This window comes from Sander vitreus, chromosome 18 (assembly GCF_031162955.1).
Source record: "Sander vitreus isolate 19-12246 chromosome 18, sanVit1, whole genome shotgun sequence".
Classification (NCBI taxonomy): Eukaryota; Metazoa; Chordata; class Actinopteri; order Perciformes; family Percidae; genus Sander; species Sander vitreus.
In genome coordinates, this window is record NC_135872.1 from 24,293,840 (window position 1) to 24,320,914 (window position 27,075).

The 27,075-nt window shown below is 40.6% G+C and overlaps 1 protein-coding gene across 1 annotated transcript in view; it reads right to left on the reverse strand.

The window, feature by feature from the left end:
* Positions 1–1,460: 1,460 nt before the first annotated feature.
* ptchd4 (patched domain containing 4) overlaps positions 1,461–27,075 on the reverse strand; it is a 65,331-nt gene continuing 39,716 nt past the window's right edge. The window contains exon 3 of the mRNA XM_078275281.1: positions 1,461–3,136. Within this exon, the coding sequence (XP_078131407.1) occupies positions 1,461–3,136 (1,676 nt within the window). The remainder of the gene's footprint in view (positions 3,137–27,075) is intronic.

Genomic DNA, 27,075 nt, shown 5'->3' on the forward strand with positions numbered 1-27,075 from the left:
AACAAATGGAGTGAACGACATACAACAGGTTATCTTGTAGGGCTGGATTTATAGTCATTTGTTTTATTACAAATGGCAATAATTTTGAATGCTGTTTTCTTACTTCTGGAACAAAACGCGGAGGTTCTTAGTTTCACTTCGGCTCTTAAAACTATTCAGACACAGTGTACTTAATAAAAGGTGCCTCACTGCTTCATTTAAAGCCTGCTTCACAATCTGCTCAACAAACCTCAACAACATTAAATAGCAATCATTTAAATGACCTTGAATTATTCATGATTAATGGTTGATTTATATGAAAGTTCAAACTTACTGAACCATTTGTTGTTGTTATAGAACTCTGTCAAAAAAACAAAAAATATGTACACTATTTGGCACCACTGCTAGCTTGAATCACATTCAGACCTTCCAATTACCAGTGCCATTCCAGTAAGCTTTTGTAAGTGGATCACAGAGACATTCATACTCTCACAGAAACTGTCCATTGTTATCAACCTGCTAGAAAATTAAATATTTCAAGCCTTTGAAACACTCTTCACTTTGGGTTTTACTGGTCTGGTGCAAAAGCAGTTACTTAAGTCATACTCAGGCTTACTGCATTTTCGAATACTGCTGCACAACAGTCACTTATCACTTCCTCTTCATAGCTGCAGCCCACTGCAGTTCCTTTTGCCATTGCGTACAACCTTATATGATCTCTGGAATAAAGCAGAAATATGAGTCTCCTGCTAATATAAACCTCAACAGTTCTATTCTTACAATGCAATGTGCAAGATAATTCTTCATAATGGACACAGTGTATGCCATCTGCCAAGTTCAGCTGTTCAGCTATTTTTATTGTCACAGAAAAGCTTGCGTTGTGCTTTCCACAGTTTCTCTCTTTCCACAGAATTTGGTATTGGTAAGTTGCTGCTATCTAGGTGTGAGTAAGATGTGTGCACAGTTGTCTCCTGCACAGTTTAATTTGTACACTTTTGTATGATCACACTAACTACTTTCACCAACTTGAATGTCCTTGGCTTAACAGACTGCTTTGATCCTCACACACCTCTTTTGAGATGTGGGCTTAGGGAGATGAACATAAAATTGCTAATATTTAAATGGACTAACATAGTGTTTGTTTAGAATTTACTTACAGATTTGGCAAGCATAAGTTCTGGGAACTAACTTGTTTTCATAAACCAAATAGTTGGGAAAGAGTTTTAGAACCGTGAGCTTATTGCAGTTTGTGCAAATGAGATACACTGCCCAGACTGAAGGACTGAATGACTGACCAGTGGGCCTGCGCTCTACTCTGGCCGGCCTAGCTGCTATTGGTTGGGAATGACCAGTTCCCACTCCTCAGGGGACATTTCAGACTCCCCTGCACCTCAAGAGGCAACTCACCATTGGAGAATACCTCTAATCCACCAATAACTGACGGATAACCACTGATACTCATTGCTAAAATTACAAACTACTCAGACATTTGTCACATGATCAGGATTCTCCCTGATTTCGATGCACTCTATCTCCTCCCTTTCTCTTTCCCTCTCCCGCTCCCTCTCCCTCTCCCGCTCTTTGCGCTTGGCCCGTTTCTTTTTCTTGTGTCTCTTTTTGGATGGCGGGAAGAAGGTCAGGAAGACAGGCAGGATGACAAAGCAGTGCAGCACGGTGCAGCCCGCGGTGAGGAGGGAGCACTTGAACAGTGTATAGGTCAGATTGGAAGGCACAAACACCAGGGGCATGATCCCAATGACAAAGCAGGATGCGTTCTGCAGGATGGCTGCCCCGTGCTCCTCCAGTGCCAACTTGATGCACTGCGTCCTAGTGTGCTCGGTGGCTAGCACAAAAGTGTACAGGTGTGGTGCACAGTGATCCATGGCAAAGTTGAGGGTATAAATAAGGCACAGGATTGAGATGCTGTCCATGCCAACGTTCCAGAGGGTCATCAAACCCAAGACGCCCAGCTCCACGGACGTTACCGTGAGGATGAGCCAGAAGTTCCCCAAGGGGTTGATGACCAGGAAGAAAGTGAGTATGAGGATTGTGAGTACGCTGAAGCCTGAGGTCAGGATGGGTGAGATGACGGAGGAGCTGTAGCGGTCCATGAACACAAATGTAGGATTGAAGGCAATGAACTTGATGCTGTTGATCAGCATCAACGGACGAAGCTTTTCCAGAAGCTCCACCACCTCTTCCCGCTTCTTCTCTGTCGTCCGTGCCACCAAGTACATCCGTGAGGCAATAATGTCGTACTCATCGGTCTCACGGTTCTTGGAGAATATGATGTCCTCAGTGAAGTGCTGGTATTCCGGGCTGCGCAAGAAGGAGCCCTTCAGGATGGTGATGAAGTCGCTCTTGGTTGAAGCACTCACATTCACCACCCGCAGGTAGTGGAAAAAGTTGTCCATCCAAGAGATCTTGTTGAAGCCATGACTTAGAGTCTTCAGGTGCTCCTGCACCGTGGAGTTCCAGTACTCGATGGGCTCGTAAATGTAAAACCCAATCACGGGACTGTAGTTACTGAAGTATTTCTGCTGGGTCAGTGCATACGAAACACTGGGAGAGTTACTAGCCAGCAGGTTCACGATGTTTGATCCATCACTGATTTGTAAACATCCCATGAATGAGAAAGAGGCGTAGATTAGATATAGAATGACCACAAAGGGTTTGACATAGGTGTTGGTAATCCATTCTGTGTAGTGCTCACGCAGGAAGTGCTGGATGAAGTGATTCTGGTAGGGGACGCTGTCGTGGTGTGTGGACAAGTCATGGCCGTCACTCATCATGGTTTTAAACCATGTGGGCTGGCGGTCCAGGTACTCCACTGAGGGGATTTTACAACAGAAAACACTGTGGTAGCGGTTCTGCTCTAGCTGTCCGGCAAAGACCAGGCACGAGCCGTAGAAAGAGAAAACGTAGAAGTAGTTGACCAGGATGGCAACGCACATGCTCTGACAGAAAATTTTCACTGACTCTATGTTGGTGAAAGGGCTAGCTCCCATGCCAAAGGTGATGATGTAGAGTGAGCTGGTCATGGTGTAGCACACCATCACATCAGCAAAAGCGTCCGCCACGCGCTCCTTGAAGGGGAGATTTTCCCTTGTTCTCCTCCAGCCTGCCAGCAGCTCGAACACCCCTTTGGTTCCATGGCCTAGTAGAAAAGAGAGAGAATTCAGTAAGAATTATGTTTGCACTGATGTATGATGTATTTGCACTGTTTTCATCAAAAAATGACATGGGCTGGAAAATGGTTCTTTTTGCATGATATAATCATTCTAGGAAGTGAAATGGTCCATGGCGCAGAAGGATTTCAGAAGCAACATTTTTTCTACCACTGTGTAATATCAATTTTAGAATACTCTAGATTCCTAAAACTAAATGTATGTAGATGCAGATTGAACTGAATTACATACAAACATAATTTTATCAAGCAGCATCAACAGAGGATACACAAAATATTATTGTGCAAACAAGCACTAAAGTAAAGGAAATCACACTGCTTTAAAACGAATATAATTTGGGGGCTCCGCTAGCTGGGTTGGTCTGGCTGGTGGTGGTTGGTTCAGGCACATACCCACAATGTCCCCAGTTCGATTTCAGCTGGGGACCTTTGTTGCATGTCATACCCCTCTCTCTCTGCAAGTGTTCTGTTTGCCTCACTACTATCATCTATTCAATAGAGGCAAAAATCCCCCCCCCCAAAAAAATCTCCTTTTACTGTATATGTCGACAGTTCCTTAAATTATCCTCTGTAAGAAGCACTACTTGATACATAAGCCAAAGCAAGCTTCAAAAGCTGACCATGAAAAGCAGGAAACCACATTCTTTTCAGCATTATGACATAAAATTAAAAATAAACAAATACAAATTTGGTTTGATTCCTCTAATAGAGACATGGGCTTTTACTTTTCTCTTCATATCTGAGTCCTCTCTACCATGCATCCGTAAGCAGCTTCCAAATCTGTCTGCAGCAGACCCATTCATGAGTCAAATCTGTAGGATTTTCACCAGTTGAAAATATAGACATGAACACACAACGTTCAAAGGCTTATGCTCAATAGTGCAAAATCTCCCACACAGAAACACCCGCCCACCCACGCACACTATTCATTTGTTTGTAAAATGCCGGAGCTGCATTTCTGATGAGGGGAAAACTGCTGCGAGGGAATGTGCTATAAATTTCTGAACACTAGAATCAGTTTAATGGTCCTCTACCATGTAAATATTTCAGTACAAGTGGACACTGGATTTAGTCCATGCATACGTTTCTTGGCCAAAAACAGCTTTAACATATTAATTTCAAATCTAGCGGGTGGACAAGGCAGTGAGAGGGATTGCTACCCTTGACAGCAATGTAAATGTCCCCTTGTCTGATACATAGACAAGAAATAAATTAACTATAAAGGACTACGGATTTGTAATGAGTTGGCTAGATGGCTTTTCCTGCTTTTAGTTTTATTAAGCTGCGCTGCGAGTCAATTAGTTAGCATCAGTTGGTTTAGAGGGTGTGGAGAGAAAGGAAATTTATGCCCAGGGTTTTTCCAACATTACATCTGTCATGGGGTTGGAACCGAATGCAGATAGTAGAGGAGGCAGCATAATGAATTCAGTGGATTACTAGAAACAAGTAGGGCTAAGCATCTAAGAATGTTTTCTAAACTAAAATGTGTTAGGCTTTGAGGAATAACTCAGAGCATATGTAAGTATAATGTAAGTGGTAGAGAGAGAGAGAAAAAAAGACAAAGAACGTGTGTGTGACGGTTAGTATGAAGTTAGCAGTTAGCTGTGAACGCAGCAGTGCAGAGTGTGTGTGTGTGTGTGTGTGTGTGTGTGTGTGTGTGTGTGTGTGTGTGTGTGAGTGAGAGAGAGACAGTGGTGAATATTGAGCAGGTATAGCTGACGTACTGTAAGTAAAAGGGGTTAGCCTCGACGTTATCGTCAAGCTATTGCAGTCCAGGCTCACTAACGCAGGCTGACCTTAAGGTGGACCAGCTACTCTCATTTTAGTGACAAGCTGCTCAACTGAACTGAGTGTGAGCTGTTCTGACAACCAGGTAAAACACTTTTTGTATTGCTTATAGTTGTTAGAACAGACATGTGCCCACCGTTTGTTGGAAGCAACCAACCTACATTTCGTTACATACAGTATGTGCCGCTACACTGTGTCAATGACAATACAATATAATTGAATTTGTACCAATTGCTCCTTCCTCATTATATATACAGTAACAATTTAACTTATTTTTGCAAGTGAAAGTAAGATAGTGGTTGAATCTTTTCATGTCTTTATTTTTTGCACCAAATTATAGAGTAGTATCGATAAAATGATGAAGGAAAGGCTTTCGGACAATTTGAACACCGAATAGTATTGGTATTAATAAGCAGTATCGGTATTGATAAAATCCCAACGATACCCATTCCTACTGACGAGGTAATGACATGCGGTGAGCAGGTTGGCGGGGAAGGCCAGGCAGAGCTGATTAGTGAAGTGGGAACAGGTGTGTGGATGGGTGTGGCAGTCAGGTGATGTGGAAAGGAGGGATATGCTGCGTTCATGCAACCTGGGAACAACAGGGACCGCCCCCGTGATTACGTTGTTTTTCCGACTGCCAGCGTTCACATGGTCGGGATGCTTGTTCTTCTTCTTCTGTTATATTGGCGTTTGGCATAACAACTTGTTGCATGACTGCCTCCAACTGTTGGCCGTAGCCTAGAGCATCAGGTGTGTGAAAACATGGAGGCCACAATAATAAAAGATTTGCTGCTGTTTTCTTATGCGAGCATACAAACAGCACAACTGTCCATGGACAGGTGTTTGTTTGTGTTATCTGCAGGACAACGGACGGGAAAGGACACGGATAAGGTGTTGTTTTTTTATATATGGGCCTAAATGAATAAGTGAAACATGTTATGTCTGTGTATGACTCTTGGCAGAGGCATTTGTCCACAATAAACAGTTTATTGTCATTGAAATATGTTCAGTGAACCAAAGTCGCCTACATCAAACGTCAGTCGTCAACAACGCATCACCAACTGGGAAACTCGGTTAGCAAAATCTAGCCCGAGTTTCCCACCTCTAGTTCCCACAAGAAATGACATGAATGATGACGTTTTCACTCGGAAGAATGTTTTTCCGATGTCTATGAAGAATGTCACAGCTGTGGTTTAGGGAATAGGGCATGTTTGCATGTGTTTCCCATTTACCAAATAGGATGTTAAGTAGCGTGTCATTTTCTAGACATGACTGGAAAAGCTCTGGGATTTATTGCAGTGATTGATTGCTGGCAGGAGGAAGTGGATAATACCAATGAGCCCATGTGGTAAAGTGTCCCTGGTTAGTATCATCACTAACGTTACTGAAGACTATTACTATTGACTCTGAAAAAGCAATGCAATAATCAGTACTTGTATGAATAACAGGTACTGCATACTTTTAGATACAGTAAAACATTTAAAAAGGCAACCAACCAATAGTCTAAAACTAAAATATATTGACTTTGCAATGATTACCAAGTAGAGAATGGCAGGAAATCCTTACCGTTAAGAAACTTGAACATACACATTTAATTGATTTTATAAAAAAGCTTGTGGATTCATTTTCTGCAAAATTTTGGAAACTGAAGTTTTCCTTTTTCAATGGCTTAAATATCACATCTACAATAAAGATACACGGATGGTATATATCTCTAATATATATGTTGGACGTCTTAGACTAGTTAAATCAACACACACACACACACACACACACACACACACACACACACACACAGACTGTAATTCAATGTTAGTAAAACAAATCCTTTTGTTTTCACTGTTACGTTAAATCACCTTTCCAGTGTCTTAGGCCTTTTAACTTCAAATGAGGTGCACTTTTTTTGTATTTTCTACCTTCAAGACAACCACAGGCTTCCATTTGTTTCACTACAGTATGGATTTCAACTTGCAGAAATGTCTTTCTCCATCGTAGTGAGTATCATGTTTTTAATATAGGGGTGTATGGATATAAGGGTATGTTATTTTAAGAGTAAGGATACCTTTAATAATTATTTCCATTATCAATGAATCTACATTTGTGTGTCAGCAAACATGCACACACACACACACACACACACACACACACACACACACACACACACACACACACACACACACACACACAAAACCCTCTCACACACAAATTACCTCATATATTACTCGTGACTGACTCGTGGGCATCTTCACTCCATTAACAAACAACAATGATGTAGCTAGTTATATTTTACAGACAGCTATTGCTCACAGATCATTTCAGTATAGCATGAAACTTCCAAAAATGCAAAATGTGCTTGATACAGGCAGTCCTTCCTGCTAGCCATTATGTCTACATCAACATCTAAAAGCATGTTATACTAATGTAAAATATGATTTGTAGTATATAGGATAAAAACACTGGTCAGATCTTTCAAATAGACTGGATTTAAGAAGCACTGAGACCATAGTGGTACTGTGTTTTGATCAAGTCTGCTTTCTAGTAAGAGCAGCACTCCTTTTATCCTGAGATTTCCTGGGAGATTTCACATCTGTCTTGGCTCTCTGTGAAACTACCTTTTGTCTTTGATAGCTCCATGCTCAAAAGTTCGAAGAGTCCCAATTAGAAGGGATGATACTGAGAGAGAACTGAAAGAGTGCAAGGAAAGAATAAAAACAGCAACACGCTCACTGGGCTGACAGGTATTCACACCCATGTAAGACCCACTAAGGTGGGCAACAGAGGAGAGACAGAAGAGCTGCATCGTCTATAGTGAGGTAATCTCGGTCTAATGTTAGACTACATTGCAAAAATATCACCATGCATTCATAACCTCGTGATTCAGTGAGAGTGAGCCCAAAACATCGGAAAGTATGTTTTTGTTTTGTTTTCTTTATTAACATTTTGTCAAAAAGAAAAATCAATAGCAAACATCGTTCTCCTCGATTGTGAACCGCTCCTGGCGTGTGCCCATGGATGTATTAAGCTAGCAAATCCGCCATTATAATAGCAATCCGCCACGGAACAAGCGTGCCTGCTTTTAAAGGGAATGTGAGATAACGCTCTGATTGGTTTATTGCACGTTACGCCCAAACCACACCTATGAGTAATGTAGCTACTTCAGACCAACCCATTTTAGATTTGCGTCAGGCGCAAGAGTCATTTATTTTTTATTATTATTTATAATAGCAACAGCGCCCGAGATCCGCACACAAAGCTACTTGCGTTTGGCGTTTGATACTTGCTTTTCAGATCGTTAAAATAGGGCCCGATGACTTTATTCTATGAAAGGAGTATCAATAGCCATTTTTGGGAAATCAATTGTTTATGAAACATGACAACTAGTTCAGTCAGGAGTAGTCTATATCCACGACGTTCCACTTCCGGGATTGCGCCGTTGGCACCGGAAAATCCGCCGGATTTCACTCATTTAGGCCGGATATCCGTTGCCTTGGGCTTCCTTTGTGTTGGCATTTTAAATTCCGGTTGATTTATGAGGACTATGGTTAACCTTTTTTCAGATATTTGCAGAGTAAATACAGACAGCTAGCTAGACTACCTGTCCAATCTATTAGATTCAATTTTATTTATAGTATCAAATCATAAGAGTTATCTCGAGACACTTTACAGATAGAGTAGGACTAGACCACACTCTATAATTTACAAAGCCCCAATAATTCTAGTAATTCCCCCAAGAGCAAGCATTTAGTGTGACAGTGGTGAGGAAAAACTCCCTTTTAGGAAGAAACCTCGGACAGACCCAGGCTCTTGGTAGGCGGTGTCTGACGGTGCCGGTTGGGGATGTGATGAACAGTGGCAATAATAGTCATAATAAAGATAATAGAACAGTGACTACAAATGGTAGTCGTAGTAGTTCATGTCATAGCAGGGCACTGCAGGGCGTTACAGGATGTAGCATGGCACAGCAGAGCATAGCTGGACGTAGCAGGACGCAGCAGGGTTCAGCAGGACACTGCAGGGCACCGCAGAGCGTAGCAGGGTGTAGCAGGGAGTGCAGCAGGACCAAGGCGACAGCTGCAACCAAGATCTTGGTGCCATCCTAATCCAAGGAAATATGCGGGGCGAAAAAAAAACATAAGGACTGAGTTTTCTGTTGCACGACTAAAACAACATTTAAACGTACACCAAAACAAGTTCCTTCTGAGCCTATCATGGAGCGGCACCGCGGCTTTTCTCCGGTGCTTAGCACCGCCCAAGACGATTGTGATTAGTTTAAAGAAATGCCAACAAACCAGAGCACATTTTCCTCCCATCCCCGAATGCTATGTGGAGTAGCCAGGCTCTCCTCCAGCGCGTTTTGGAGGAGGGACTAAGTCAGGAGAGACTATAGTGAATATAGTTTAATTAACATGGTGCATAATAGGTTGATGTGTTGAGTCTTTGGCGATTTGACTCCATCGCAATGTTAAATTATAAAAGGTATAGAGGCCATGGATACAGTAATATCCCCCGATGGAGTCTAGACACTGGTGGTGGTGATGAAGGGATAAAGGAAGATGTGGATGGATGTGATGTGGAGTGGGGCTTCTGATGATGGAGGAAGCCTGGGTGCTGGGAATGATGATAACTGGAGATGAACGGGGTGGAGGAGGGTCACATTGTTGTTTTGCCTGAAATGACATCTTACAGCAGCAAAGAGTAGAACCAGTTTAAAGTTTTAATGTAACAACGCGATAGCTCACAGAGATAAAACAGAGAGTAAATGGCCACATTTTGCGGATGACAATGCAGCTGATTATGTTGGGAGAGAAAGAGAAATGTGAAGCGTAGAAGTCGTCCTGAATGACCTTACGCTAAGCTTCATGAGATCAAATGTTGCCTTCTCGTGAATTGTTTATCCTTCGGCTGACAGCTCAATCCTTTTCTTGATAATGGAGACAGTTGGATTGCAGGGGCTGGTTGCACTAGCTGTTTGTATGTTCAATCCTAGCCTAGTTATAATGTAATATCACAAGTGAGTGCCCAAAATGGGCTAGTGGTGAAAACTTTCCTTCAGTGGTATAAATAAAAGAAAAACAAAAAGGCCTGGTCAGTGTGGACGTTGGAGGGGCTTTAATCAATGAAAACGTGAAAGAAGCAGCAGGGAGTGGAGCACATGGCTGGAAGCATGACTGCTGCTCAATGTTAATCAGATTGGGAGGAAACTGACAGTTCTCTCAATGTCTGAATGCTGATAGATGCAAAACTAAAAAATGTTACTTGGGCAATACGAATGGATAACGAAAGAAGACCGCGGGTGAGGTAACACGGCAACAGAGACAAAGATAGAGATTGTAATCCTGATTATTGCAGTGATAAAATTTAACAAGTGTCACCGTCATGTCCTCTAAACAATATGGTACACACACACACACACACACACACACACACAGCATGACCACCCTCTGAGAACTTTATAGCCACGACTATGAGTCTGCAGGGAAGCCTACACTCTCATTTGCTGTTGCTCTGGCCATTTTCACCCACACACAGATGCTCTGGAACAAACACCCACATACAGACAGCAAATGAACTAGTTTGCTCCTTTTCACCTCCCTTTTTCTATATATGAGACTGCAGGTGGTGTAACACACTTTCTGGCAGCTGCAGTGTAGGCATACAGCACTTGGTCCTCAATATCTGTTAACAGCTGAGTGCACTGACTGGGGATTGTGTTTAGATAATAACATCCTGATATCAGCAACCTGCAAAAACATTCCAAATGAGCTTTTCAAGCTGCATGGTTCAGCTGTATCCTGAGTGTAGCTGCTGTTGAGGACAATGAGATCATGTCCTTTGTGGGTTTTTTTTGTCTGGAAATGTTGGGGTTTTGGTATCTGTGGGGACAGGGACGTTGGAATGTGTGGGGGGGCATTTTTAATGGCGCCAATCGTCAAGTTGCTGCCAACGGTGTTTCCCGAAGTAGCCCGTCTAATAAGGATGTTCCCTGTGTTTGCTATCAATGTAATTCTTAATGTGTTTTGTCATCAATTATTTTGCTAATATTTGTCAAACAATAAAGACGACTCTCCACTCTCTACTCGGCAGGACACAGCCTCTCAGCTATACGCGCACACAGACACACACATACACACACATACACACATGTATATGTATGAATGTAGCCTAGAGCAGGGGTCACCAACACAGTGCCCGCGGGCACCAGGTAGCCCCCAAGGACCACATGAGTAGCCCTCAGGCCTGTTCTAAAAATGAAAATTGAATGTTGATATTATCTGTTTCCCACCTTGTTAAGTCATTGTTGATAATTATTGATAATGAGAAATCATTAACGTGATCAGTGTCTTCACATAGATGACTATCATTAATCATTAATAATCATATATAACTGAGCAAATGTGTTATTTCAGTAGAGTGTATCAAACTGGTAGCCCTTCGTATGACTCAGTACCCATTAAGTAGCTCTCAGTTTCAAAAAGGTTGGTGACCCCTGGCCTAGAGCATGTGGGGGTGGGACCGATACAGACAGAAAGGCTCATTTCTATCATCATGCCTGATTGTTTTGAAGCGGAGGCCAGTGGTCGTAAAATGTACACGCTTTAATCAAAACAATTTTATTAAAATCAAAAATTAATATGATAAAGTAGCCGGCTGGATTTATATAAGCAGTTGGCTGTTTGGCCGATAACAAACGGCTATGCTCATATCAATCATGAAACCTTAACAAAATCCATTAATAAAAAGTGTATGTGCACATGAGGTGACAGGCTTATCATTTGTGACAATTACATCAGTAGGCTATTAAAATCATATATTCTTTATGTTACAAAGAAATATGAAAGACAGAAATGAAAGTCAGACAAAATTAGCACCAATTCTTTATAACAAATAAATAATAAAACGTTTGATGCAGTAAAGGGAAGTTGTTGATATAGCGTCTACAGTTTACATTTTAGAACTAAAACCTAACATTCACGCTCTTAATTTGAATAAAGGCCTGCTTATATAATTTTAATTCTCCTTCAGCTCAGTTCTTCAAGTGGACAATTGTTGTTTCAATCAACCCTCTCAAAAGCTATGTTGGCATAAGTGATGTTGCTCTAGATTTGATTGTTTCTTGTCCAACAGGTCATCTGTTTTGGTTGGAGATGCGCCTCCTCAACTATTCCTCTCTCTTGTGGGGTCCTTCAGGGGTCAATCCCAGGTCCTCTGTTATTCTTTATCTACATGCTGCTTCTCTGCGAACACAATGTAGACTGTCATTGTAATGTAGATACTACACAACTGACTGTTCCCTAAACCCTCCCTTAAACAGTAACTGTCCAATCATAGCTTGGCAACCGTCAACTAGTACTGGGCGGTATAAAGTTTCATTCGGTATATTTTTAAATTCCTGTACAATATGTAAATGCAGAGCATCTTCTGATTTGTAAACAACCACTTTACCAACTGAGCCACAGGGAATATCTCATATACTGCAACACCAGTGCATAGTTGGAAGCTGTGAGTGAATCACTCATGGTTATAACTATATAACACAACAATTTAGTTCTTTTGCTCTTTAAAAGGGTAAAACACCATGGCCTACAATAATTTGTAACATAATTTGTATTTGTACATTTAAAAATGTACATTACCAATGGCATGCAGGGTAACGTTATAGCTGCTAGCTTGCCAGGTAGCATAACAGTCTGTTAACATCCGGGAGAGCCTCTGTTGCTACTGCACATTCAAGAACAGAAAAAATAAATGGAGGATGAAGAAAGAGAGACCAGAGATGCACCAAAATAACTTTTTCCCAAGAAAGTAGCTGTCTGCTGTTCAGAAGTTTTTTGTTTTAAAAACATCTGACATAATTTAACCATTTTTGTTGCCGGTCATGCTTATTCTCTAGCAACTAAGGTCTAGCAACTTAATCTAACCTCAAAGAAGCGGTGGAGCATCATTACGAACACAGTTACAATCCACGCATGCAAGGACATGGTCCTGCAACAGACAGTCGAGAAATAACTGTGTTATTGTGTGAAGTTACAAGTTAAATGAATGAAATCCCCAGAATTGACACATTCATTGCAACACCAGTCTTGTAACACCAGACTAGACATTATCTGTTCTTTATTGGATTTGGGAAAGTTTACCAGAAATAAGTGTACCAAACTCATCAGTTGGTGCCCTCTCTGATGTGGAAACATATTGCCTGGAAATACTGACAATAAGGCATAAATGTATCCTATGTATTTCTATAGTAGGCATGCATGGCGGTATAAAGTGTGTATAAAATGTTATAAAGAAAATAACAATAAATATTTCTGTATACTAAAATATAATACTAGTTATCCTGCAATACAAGAACACTGTTCATAGTTCATTCCCATGTCTTCTACATGGATTAGATAGATAGATAGATAGATTTGTATTGATCCCAAAAATGGGAAATTACAGTTATTAAGAAGCTGACGTTTTGCCTTGGACATGCAGCTTAAGCCTCAGTCTTTTTTGCATTATTACATAATCATGTCATGTATACCATCAAATTGATATGTAAGACCCTTTTGCATGGTTTTCATTTTCATTTTGCAGTATTTTGGAGCCAGAAGTGATCATATTTGAACAACGGGGCGGAGCTGGGGAGGATGACGCATCTAAGCCAGTGTTGTTTAAGGTTACAAAGGCGCTGCGCTAAGCTAAACGCTAAAGAGGGACGAGTCACCGATTTTCATTTTTAGGCGACCAAAATATTCCAATTAACTGATGAAGTGAAAACACAGCGTGAGAGGGTCAAAGTTTGAGACGAAAACATGGACAACACCCAAAAACAAGTCCATGGCACAGTACACAGTGCCTGTAGGGTTGGGTATCGTTTGGGTTTTTTCTGATACCTAAAGTGATATTTTTAAAACGGTGCCTGAACCGATACTTTAAAAAAACAAGTAAAACAAAAAATAACAATAAAAAAAGACGACATTAAAGGCTTAGGCTACCAATTTCAAGTAAACATCTGTGTTGTTTTTCTGACAACGGCAGCTGCAGACTGTTACGTCCAGGTGTTGGAATCCTCTACAGTGAACATTACATCATTTAACGTTAGCTGTCAGCATTTTAACCGTGTTTAATCCAGCTACGAGCTAACGGTAGGCTAACGTTACCTGCTGTCAAGTGTAGTGTTAACTAGCGTCACGTGCAGCGATGCTTCTGTTGCCTGTAACGTCCATTTCGGAGCATCAGAGAGAAGCGCAGGCATTTCAGTGGAACTGAAATGAGGCACCGAAATCTATATCTTACTAAATCTTACTATTCGGTCCAATAGATATCAGTCGCTTAGGCACCGGTGCCATATTAGCATCGATTTTCGGTACCCAACCCTAGTGCCATCGATAAGCATTGCTAAGCCTCTATCATTATTGACAAGTTGACGTGTAGCCATGCCCCTAAACCATCCCCTGCTTTTTCGTCTGTTTTAAAATAAATAGGACCATAATTTACAAAATGAACATCATACTGTATTGAAGAAAACTTAGAACTAGTGATTGAGACCATAAAATCGTTTAATGAGGTAATAAATCAAGTGAGAAGTAGGGTCATTTTCCCATCGACTTCTATACAAACTGACTTCTTTTTGGAAACAGTGGAGTTGCCCTCTGCTGGAAATTAGATAGAATGCAAGTTTAAGGCACTTCTGCATTGGCTTCACATTTTAGACCTGGAAGGTGCTGCTTGGTCTATGATCAAGGGCACATTAAAAAATGACTATAAGTTTTGAGTGGTAAATCTTGTTATCATTGTAAACTGCATATTTGCAGTGCTCGACTGAAAAGCTTGACAGACTTACTCAATAAGTAACAGGTGGCGGGTTTAATGTGGGTCAATTGTAATTCCCAATGAAGCCTGGTGTTATGGATTTGTCCTCCATTATCTTTTACATCGCTGATGTTAAGTGCTGGATGTCCAGCTGAATAAAATCAAAATCCTTATACTGTAGTTCCCCTGGTCCTAGTACCTGCATTGCTAGTCTAATGTCTAGTCTGAGTGCTCTATCTAAATGAGAAGCATGTAATCCGTGTTATTTTTTTACTCTGAGCCATAATGTGATGCACATGTCACTAAAGTACTGTAGTCTTGTTTTAATCGAGGCATATTGCCAAAATCGGGTCATGATCCTCTCATTTGCAGACCCGGAGAAGGTCATGCATGCTTTTATCTCCTCCAGGCCGGACCATTGTTAGGCACTGTATGAGAATCTCAGCAGGTACTCATGACTCAGTATTTTTAAAATCGTGGCTATAACCCCGATAGTATGGGCATTTAATTGTAGTAATTCTCTGACCATTATTACTGATTTAGCTGGTGATAGCCTTTGCTAATTTTTACCTGGAACATTGGTGAACTTTTGCACCAAGACAGCAGCTGCAAAGCACAACTTCACACCCCCTGCAACCTTTTAATGAATCAGCTATTCCCCTTCCCTCTAATCGGGACAGCCTGTGCTGTCTGCCAGTCACTACAGCAGTGTATCAGGAAGCAGAGATTGATAAAGAGAGAAAGAAAGATGGGAAGCTGTAGCTCAGAATGACTGAATGATGAAGAGGCAAGAGGCATTGTATCTCAAGCCTCTCCCAGATGCAGGTACATCCCTGAATGGATTGTAAGAGGGCAGTTTGTCACCGGCTCTCTGGCAGACTATTTTTCTGCCGAGAAGAGAGGCGGGGGGAGAAAAAAAAGCATTACAGTCCCACAGCCTGACCATGTTGCTCCTATAATGAAGGCCCGGCCTGTCTTCACCCTCCTCTCCTCTCCTGGCCCACACCAAAAAGCCACCAAATCATGGAACTACATTACTGCTCTAAAATCTCTGTGGCAGGCAGACCCGCTTCATGTGGCAACAGAGCGTGTCAGTTGCTCCTGCCCACCGTGACTCATCCAATCAGAATGCCGGCTTGTCACACAGGTGAAGATGACAGAAGAGCCAATATCACAAGAAGGAGGTCCCGCCGCAGAAGAGTGATCCAAACTCAATAGAAACAGATGAGGGGAGTGAAAGTGAGAATGAACACAGGGGAGGGCAAAAAAGAATCTTCCCATCCAAATCAATATTTTGGTGATAACACTCCTTATAAACTCCAGTCTTTTTTGTAATCAAGGAGGACATTTCTCTAATTTAACTCTTAATTAATGTTAAATGCAGTGCTACCTACATTTAATGGCCTGGCTAAATGCAATTCATACTCTATTTTAGCTGGAGGTGAGTTTGACCCTGTTGCAGTAGGTTACATACAGAAGGAATAACTGATGAAAGTCATTAGTCACCAGAATCACATACAGCTTTGAGGCAAAGCATCAGACTGTAATTAACGAAAACTAACATGTTCAGGGACTCCTTCCTCTTTGGCTTCAAATCACACTTAAAGGCCCCGAAAAACTATTTTCTCATTTAGCTTCTTCCTATGAGCTAAACGCAGTTATAGTCATTTCACACAAGAGATATCTCTCTTCACTTCACTTCCTTCACAGCTCTACATAAGTCTACATATAATACTCAATACCTTTACAGGCGGGAATGGAGGGAGAGACTACAGTGATGTGAAGGGGTAATCGAAAATCGATCAAACTACTTGCGCACATCCAAAGAGAAAATAAACAGATTCAGCGTAGCTTACCGACTGGTAACATGCAGCAATAGACACAGGGTTACGTTAGCTTATGGTAGCCTGCAGCTGCTATTTTCCAGACACTATGGCCACTGCCAGAGACGGAGAAAACGGAGAAACAGAACTGGAAAATCCTCCTGCTTCCCTGAAGTCACCGGTGTGGCAACATTTTGGCTTTTTTAAGTTATGGAAACAAACAATGAAAGTAAAGCATGTGGGCTCCAATGGGACTTCATGGTGCGTTCATGTGCACCTCATTAAACTAATGGTGCATTCAATTGCACTTCGTAATTTTGACAAACTCAAATTGTTGTTGTAGTGTTGTTTGTAAGTACCCTTCTGCCATCTAGTGGCTCCCAACGTGGCATTGCCATCACAAATCACTGATTTGAAAGTCAAATCGAATTGTGGATTCGGAGAATCATGACACCCCTAGTGACACGGCATTACTAAGAATCCCACTGCTTTTTTTAAGCAAGTCAACAGTATTTGTATAATTACTCTCACTGGCAGAGGGGGGAGACACAAGTTTAGATGCACTTGATATTAGCTGGCTTTATCTTAGACCATAATGAAATTACCATGAAACATGTCAATAATCCAATATCTGCATCATGATCAATATGTGGGTTTAAATGAATGGTTATTAAGTCACTTTACTGCAGATAGAATTATGCAAACCATAGAAAATCAATTTTGCACACAAAAAAATATATATTTTGACACTGCTGTGCTTTTAATATTTGCAAGCTTATTTGTGTCGCAAAGATTATCCTCATGGATCTATATGATATGGCACACTCATGCACATACACTTTCACGCCCCAATTCAGCAGCAAACTATCCTGGATTTTGAGTAGGAGTCTGGCTGGGTTTGGCCCCAGGTGTGAAACAGTAAATTTGGTCATTTGCATTTTAAAGTTCTCGCCTTCTGGAAGAAAAGTTTGTTGCTACAGCTTTTCTGTAGCAAAACATGTACATCTGTGTGTCTCTCTCCAGCAGCAGGTGTTGTTTTGGTGTTTCACTCGATGTAACCACGGCTAGTCACCAATAATATGGGAAAGCGTTTATTTAAGTAGCTGAAGTAGCTTCGAGACTAGTCTTACGTACAATTTTTTTTATCTTTAGGTGAATGAGCACCTAAAGAGCACCTAAAGATGTTATTTGAAAGTGTGCAAATAACTGCCTGTTTGTATCCAACTGCTGATGTCACTTCCATAGGTGGACATTTTCAAACTCCCAGAGAATAAAAGCTGTCATAAAAGTTTCAGGTTTCCAGCTTGATGGTTTGTCTATGCAGAATCAGATTTATGTGTTTTCCCTTGAGTCTAGCAGAAAGGTCTGTTACGTCAGATCCTGAGAGTTGATTAATTCACTGGAGATGCTGATCTTTAATAATACATTGCAGTAAGTGTCTGCGTTATAGCTTTTTCTAGGAGTTTTCCTGAGCCATTTAGGCTTTTGACTGAATCTGGAAAAAATAAAATAAGGAGAGGAAAAGGGCTTTGGGATGCTTAAATGAAAGAATAATGTATTGGATGCCTTTGTTCTTTAAAGTGTCACTCTTTCAGATGACAACAGAGAGTGCAGGGAGCACTTATAGTTGATCTGCGATCCATTTACCTCAGGAGATGGAAGCCGGAGCTGGGAAAGACGTCACCCACCCGAGATGACCACGTTCCAGTACAACAAGTCGGAATTAACCATTTGTTCACAGTGGGGTTAGCTCTAGCCAGGTTAACTATTGTTAGAAATACCAGTTGATAACAACGCATTAGGCATGTATTTTCTGTATACAAACACTTTCGCAACGTCCCTAGATAGACGTTGTACAGTACTGTGTGTACAATGGTTTAATGAGACACAAGACAGAAGTGCTAATAAACAGTATATTATTACAGCTTTCACTACTGTTGATGCACGGAGCAGTAGGGCTGGGTACCAAATTCAATAATTTTTAGGCACCAACCGAATTGCCTCTATAGTATTGCGTATCGAAAAATGCCTTGTGAAAAAGCTTCGTGCCGTGATGTGCAATGTTTTAATTTCTTTCTTTGGTTGATGAAGTTCTCTGACTTTCCAAGTTGGAAATACAATTTTATTGAGTGTTCCAATTGAAATTTCTGACTGGGAACTTGTAAATTACAACTTCCCTGTTGGGAAAAGCACAATTACACCCAGCCATCCAACCAATCGAATGCCTTTGTGTGTTTCAACTTTTTATCCCGAATGATTCGTATTTCACATAACTGTCAAGTAAAACCAACATCTATCAATGAGTCTGAAATAACATGACAAAAACATTGCTGTGGCTCTCTCTTACCTTTAACGTGAAATGAGTTCACATGCAATTAGTGACGTGCAGTGCACAAAAATACCACAACAGACCAAAATATACAGTCACAGGAAGTATGATGCACAGTGAACACAGGTAGACCTTTTTGCTGATCTTTTTGATCTTCTGTTGATCCAATAAATATGCAAGAGCTCACCACCCTTTGATGCTATATTTAGCGCTGTTAAAAGCAGTCCTTCCTGCTGAATCTATAAAAAATGCATTTGCCCCCAACACACCTGCTCATTTACTGTTATCTGTAAAAGTGGCTCTCATCCCAGTCAATATTCACACACTCACACAAATGGCAAATCAGTTTGCCAGATTGGGACATGTTCTGCCAAATTGGGCTATTTTTTATTTGATTGGGTGGGTGAAAATGGATTGGGTGGCTTGTGATAATTTTACCATTTGGGCAGTTTGCCAAATGAAGCTACATTCTAATGAATTGGTGCCTCCTCTCTTCCAACTAGTGTGATTGACAGTGTACTGGTAAGGTCAACATTCAATGCTTCATAACTGATGGCCAGCAATACCAAATGACATTTCAGTTCATTACAACTAGGTAAAAACTTGTATTCCTTTGAAAATTATTATTCGGTCATAGCTCTCTCCTCAATGCCTCGTGCTGTTACATGTAAGTAAAGACTTAAGTGAAGACTTACCAGGGGTGCAACTACCCAATGTCAGAGGGGTATGTGGCAACAATTTTGGCGCCCCCCCCCCCAAAAAAAAAAAAAGGGGTTTAAATAATAAAGGTTTGTTTTAAAGTATATCAGTCCCTGTAGGCCTAGCATAATTACAAATAATTATATGGTATCTATATACATATATAAACTATATCTATATATAAACTTTATTTTCATTACAATAAATAAATCATCATTGATGGCATTCGAGCATATGCGTTGCGGATGTTTAAATTTGTGTTCTGATTTGTTTGCTACGTCCCCGCTGTCAGACATAGGCTAATTGTTATATTTCCCACATGTGCCGGGTTTTGATACAGAAATGCATTTTTCATTCGCAATGGCAAGATTAGCCTAATAGCATATAACAAAACAAGTTAAATTATTTCGATTTGGCATTAGAAGTAATCAGACGTCATCTGTAAGCAACACTAACGTTAAAGTGCAAAATGAAACGAATGTGAGGAGGACTCGGAGCTTGAACTGGACATTTAGTGTGGTCTAATAGAACTCCTACCTGATGTCATCACTGTACTCATCTCTACGTGATGCCATCACCGACCTCATGTCTGTCTCATTCACTCCGTGTTCTTCTCCACTAAGACATCTTGTCAATCAAACATTATGTAATATATTTTCTATATTAGTTTTTCCATATTAATAATATTAAGAAATGAATCTGTTGGTATCAAGTGGCTCCCCCTACACTTCCACTTAATGTTAGACCTACCTGTTGCCTTCCCCTGTCTTTCCTGATCCACCATCCTCACACTTGAATGAAATGAACTCACTGTTAAATATAGCAGCCTAAATTCAATTCTTATCTGCCTAGTGATGGCATCTGATAAGACAACTATTATGCAGTAAGGTTGTGCTGCTGTTGAAATTACATTTACATTTTGGATTCTAAAAAGTACAAATATGGAGAGCCACTTAGCATAGGGCATAGCATAGAGAGATGTGACCCTGTAATTACAGCTTCCATGTCACCCAACAGATGTAACTATAGCCTGTATGTCTGACAGCACAGCTAATAGCTAATGGTAAAACAACATCTATTAATGATTCCATGGAAAACCAGAGTTATTGCACAAGTTATGTTTTCCAGCTTCTTGTCATTTATTGTGCATGCTACCTTATATTTACCAGTTGTTATTTTACATTAATAAAATTAAGATATGTCATGCATGGGATTGGTACCATAGGGTTTAACCAAAATCTAAATGTAGCTCTCAGCAGCATTGGTTTGCATTAAGCTAGCAGTAAACCCCACTTTAGCTGTTAGTGTTAGCAAACCCTAGCTAGTCTGACAACAGTCTGTTAACATGAATATTTGCAAGCCTCCAAGTTTGGTAGCAAATATATGCATGATTTCATGGTAAACCCCCATTTGGCTGCTACATTCCCAGTGTTAGCAAACGCTAGCTAGTCTGTTAACATGAATATTTGCAAGCCTCCAAGCACAGCCGTCACACTTTAAATGCTACCTGTTGCCTTTCACCATCCACTTATTTAAACTGCTGTCGCATCCCTTGACATATCATCTCCTTTTCCCTCTTTCTTTTTCTATTTTTAGCCCCCAACAACTCACTACTCGTACGCTCGTACCTGCTTGCTCTGCGCTCACGGCGCCCACCGTGGAATCTCATGAGACAGGGCGCCTACTCTAGCCTGTTAGTCCTCTATAATGTTATATAACTTTGAGGAAATGCAGAAATGATTTAGAAACACACAACAGCAGCTACCCAAAAAATAATTTGAAAATACCCAAAAAATATTTTTTTTTCATCGCTTTGGCGATTTTGTAACTTGTACCAGTGCATCGAACAAAGAGGAGAAAACATAATGTGCATATATTTATGTTCTCTGTTGGTCACGCAAGCAACAAAGTTATTAGAGCAGCATTAGAAGAGACTACAACATTACAATAGTTCTCATAAATCAATGACATACAGGTAGAAACAAGACAGAAAGTAGGAGTTTTGCAACATAATATTACAGGTGGATAGTTTGCGGCTGGTCGCTATGTTTCACTTTTATTGAGAAACTGCCTAGAAAATATGTAAACGGAGGACACAAGCACAAAACACTTTCAATACCTTTTTTTACTTTCTCATTGATCAGAAAAATCCCTGCACTCACATGTTGACGCACATACGTTACCATGCTTACTTTGCATAAACATGGAGCAGATCGCTTTTTTGACAGGTCCCATAATAATCAGCAGATGGATTTAATAGTAGTTTAGCTTTTAAAATTCCTACTCTCATAAAAGACTTTCAAATACACAAGATTTTCATCCAGGAAATGCGTGTTTGTGTCCCGGGAGTGTTTTAATCTTAACTAGTCGTTTCGGTGCCTAAACTTCATTCTCTTTGCTGCAGGAAACTCAATTAATGTTTACCGCCTTAAAGTCACCTTTTGTCGGCTAAACTCAACTAGCAACGGCCTCTGAAACGACAGACAGTTCACCATGCTCCGAAGCTGGCTCCCAGTAACCTTTTGTCGACTAAATTCGTCATGTGACCGTGGTCGAATGCGTTGACCACAGTGGTGTAACAGGACAGTAGAGTACTTTGAGGTAAACATAATTACATTTTCTCTTTCCAGGAAACATAAAGTGACCTCCTCGGTTTACTTATAAGCCAGACCACAATGGGAATGTGCAGAGATGGTGCAGGCACAAACTGTATTAATCTTGTTGTCTGCTTTGATTAAACTGTGACACTTTTCTTACTGCCACTGCAATTAGGTTTACCTGCAAGAACTCTATTTATACTATAAATACAGCCACATGCCTCAATTAAAGGTGCTGTGAGGCAGAATACTGAACACTGGTTTTATAATTCTGAACCGAGAAGGGAAGAAATAAGTGGAAAAGATAAATAAAATCAGTACAAGAACATGTGAATGGGACCAGAAATAAACCTAGTTCCCAGAATAATTTTTTTTTTCCTATTGCCCATGGCAACATAAAATTGTGGTGGAAACATTGGGAAGAGTATATCACAGAGACTCCAAATGGCTTGCTCTTCCAGAAAGAAGCATATTTTTCCATCTGGGACCATATAGTCATAGAGCTATATTAATTGATGTATAGACCTGGTTTATGATTCTTCCCTGCAGTCCTTAATAACGACCCTAAAGCTGTCATACTTCCATCATCCCAGAGCCACTCACGGCAATAACATCCATAGATCGATCATCAGTCATCCAGCCCTATGAATAGAAACAGGCAGGAATTCCCAGGGGGCTTTTCACCGTCAGCGGAGATGGCCACCGCACGTGACTGGCTGCGAATGTTGAGTGTCACTATTTATCTTGCCCTCATCTTGAGGATAAAAAAACATCAGTCCGTAAAAACATCAAGGTCCAGAAAGAGAACACTCCAAACAGCTTATAAATCATGCAGCAACACTGGCAGAAACATCACAGGCTCAGATCGATGTGGCAGAACACAGAGAGCGGGCATGATGGACAGAACTTGAAACATGAAAACATCTTTAATGACCCTTCGATCGCCCAAACTGCTATATATATAGTTTGATGGACAGAACTTGAAACATGAAAACATCTTTAATAACCCTTCAATCGCCCAAACTGCTATGTATATAGTTTGAAGAGCAGATCACCACAACTTAACAGCTATTCTGTACTTTTATTTTGGCAACCTATAGAACCTAGTACAGACCTTTTTCACAGCAGACATTTGACTTGTCAAAACAGGAAAAGCAATTGCTCCATTTTAGTTAAAGGGTAACTTCCGTATTTTTAAACCTGGACCATATTTTCCCATGATTTTGTGTCTAAGTGACTGATGGGTACAACCATTTTTGAAATTGGTCCAGTATTAAGCAAGATCACTGCAGTCGGCAGTGGCGAAACAAGCTACAATGTAAATTGTTGGGCAATTGCACACCTTCAATTTACGTCCACAAAAAGTGCTTATTTTGCCACTGTTATGCTCAGATTATTATTCTAAGTGTCTGTATTACATCTTATCTTATCAATGTGGAAAGGATCCCTACAGAGGTCGACCTTTTTCTTAAAGAGTAAGATCATTTTTCGCATGAAACACCACTGTAATCGTTAACGTAATTTAATCATAAAACACTTAAAACATCTAAACAATATGCTGGCGATTTTGGAGCGGTTTCTGGTTAAACAAAAGGATCTTACTCTTTAACAAAAAAAGGTATAGCTCAGTAGGGATCCATTCCATAATGTTGTCAGACACAATAACCTGAGCTTGTCAGTGGCAAAAACAAACCTTTTAGTGGACAGAAATTGACGATGCACATTGCAGCCTGGTTCGTGGTCGGTTACTGTGTTCTTGCTCAATACTGGACCAATTTCAAAGATTCTTGTTCACATTAGTCACTAAGGGTGTTTTCAGACCTGCCTTGTTTAGTTTGGTTGAAGCAATCCATGGAGCGTTTAACCCTTGGTGCGGTTTGTTTAGGCAGCCGGTCCGGTTACAAACGAACTCTGGTACGCTTTGGTACATTTCGTTTGTGGTGAGAACGTGATCCGACCTTGATCCGACCCAACTACCAGGTGTAGCCTACGTCACAAGTCTGAGCTAAATAGCTCCTGTAGTCAGGTGTGCTTTGTAATCTCCGATGCGGCAAACTGTAGCAACTTGCAATGTTTCTCTCACAGAAGTAGACTGTGGTCAAGCTTGCCTATACTATCGTCACCGTGTTCAAACCAGCCGCCACTTAAGTTGGAGATAGACGCCGGCAGAGCAAAGTCTTGTGAGCAGACATAGAGCATTATATATGGAGATGCGAGAAGTATGCACTAGTCGGGAAACGCTCCAAGTTTACAAAGTCATCAACTGACTTGGACCAGAGCAAACAAACTATAGATGTGAAAACGCCCTTAGACGCCAATGTATAGGAATATAGGGTCCATGTTGAAAAATACTGAAATTACCCTTTAAGTGTCCCAGTAAGGGAATATCAGTGAGTACGCATGCACAATACCAGAGCTCTGGAACTTGCTCACCTACTGTAAATGGAATGCAGCCATCATTAATGTTATTACAATGTTTTACAATTGCAAACTCACATGAATCTATACCTTGTTCACATCTAAGGTTCAACAGGTTATTTTGCATTTGGCCACATTCTCCTCCACATCACATCATATGTCATTTCTTGTAACACACCTGGGAAAGAATTGTTTGTATGATTGATCCATTCCTGGCAGTCTTCTGTAGATATGTCCAGACATCCAGCATTCATTACGTCAACAGGGACATCTGATCATGTGGCTGGTGGTCATAAACTTTCCAGCAATTGATTAGTATTGATTGTTATACTATTCAAATTATATTTGACTTCCGGAATTCGTTTCAACAGTCATTATGTAATCTTGAGGCAATATGATCTCCATACTAAGTTCACTGGCTTCCTTGGTAATATTTACCACACACTACCACTGAATTTGAGCCAAATTGTCTGACATTAAAGAGTAAAACATGGAAAGATAAAGGAATAATATGACATTTTGGGAATAACGCTTATTCTCTTCCTTCAGTGAGGTAGAGAAGATTGATACCACTCTCATGCATGTGTGGAAAATTTGAAGCTCTCACTAGCAGCTGGTTAGCTTTACTTAGCACACAAACTGGAAACAAGGGGGACATATTTAACCTGGCTGGTAACAAAATCATCCTACCTTCTCTGAAACGCACTAATTAACACCTTATATTCCTGACTACGTCTTGGCTCCTATAACTTTCAAAACTTGAAAGATTAAGCATTTTCCACTTAGTTTCTTTCGTAGTGATATCTCTTCCCAGTGCACCTCCATACTATATATGAAAGTAAGAAAGTTTGTGTCTGATTATGGTAGAACACATTTGTTGTTTGACTGCACGCAAACTAAAATAAAAACACCTGTACAAAGTTTAGGTAAGGTAGCCATTTGAAACAATTTACAATTTACTGTGAGGCAAATGTGGCTGAGGTGAAAAAGATTGGATTACGGCTCGGCACTTCAGAGTACTACCATGTCTCTGTGTGATTTACAGTGGTTGCATGTTGTGGCAAGTAACTAAAATACAGTTTGGGAAGATCAATATACTGAGCATATTTAGGCCTGTCCAGAGAGAGAAGAAAGTGACAAGCTCAGCTGAGGAGCAGTAATTGGCCAGTTTGCAGAAGACATAGCAGATAGACACAGGGGACACAAGCAGGAGGAGAAGCTGCTCCATATTAAACCAAGGTCCACCCGCACGTCCACCTGCCCTTTGTAGAGTTTCTTCTTCCTCTACTTCAGGGGTCTTCAACGTTTTTTAAGCCAAGGACCCCTTAACTGAAAGAGAGATGGAGCAGGGACCCCCTACTACATATATTTTAAAAACTGAAGATGCATATTAAACTGGGTCTACAATTACGTGTAGGGGCGGCCTAAAGCCTTTTTACATACCTTTTTTTGCATAGAATACTAAGCTTTTGAAATAGCCTTATAATTGTTGGCATGCTTTCAAACCATGTTTTCATTTTAAAACATACATGTGGCACATTAAGGATGTATTGTATCTTTGGATGGCTACCTTAGTGACCATCTTTTCTATAGGATAGTAAGCCTATCCACAGTGGGGATTTATATTTGCTAATAATATGTTGGATTACGACTTTTTAATTTGGATTAATTTTTAACTAATGGATTAGTTTTACTACGATGTTAAAGGAGGCTTTGATGAAGCAGATAAAGGGAAACCATGACACAGCTTTACATTTAGCAAGCCACTTTCAGCTTCAGAAGGGAGAAATGTCTCTCTTGTATACCAAATTTCCACACGGCGTATTATTTGGTTATTTCTGTGCAGTTCTATGTTTGTGAGCGTTGTAACATTGGATATGGAACCTGGAGTATGGAAAACTGTTAAGTAAAGAGGTTGGCGTCGAATGTTTGGTCAGATTTTTATAGTCTTTCGTTTCAAATCATAATTTCGTTAATTTGAAACTGCATTTCAATTAGCCATGGTTGGTATTTTGTTACTGATACTCGGGTATCATATTGACAAAGTATGGAAACATTTGAAACAATACTCAGCCTTCGTGTCTTGCCTATTGTTGTGCCAAGAAACTTTGCCACGTTTGAGTTTGTGCGCAGTTAGTGTTTTTTTCCAAGTTGCCTGTCTGCATTTGGCTTGATTCAGTGTCAGTATCATTCCCTCAATCTTGACCATTCATCCAGACCTAGGCTGCGGTCGAAAAGTCAAAAAATGACCTCCTAAGTCCTTTTCCTAACCACTTTTCCTTAACCCCGGTGGTACACGTCATGAGGTCAAGGAAAGACTAACGCAATGCGAGGGGAATTCGACTGCCCTTACACTCGGCTGCGTATTCATGCGACGGCTGATGTTACTGACGTGGGTCTGCCGGTGAAACAAGCGCATCTGGTTACTTCTCCCCGTGCGTTCTAAACGTGATGTTT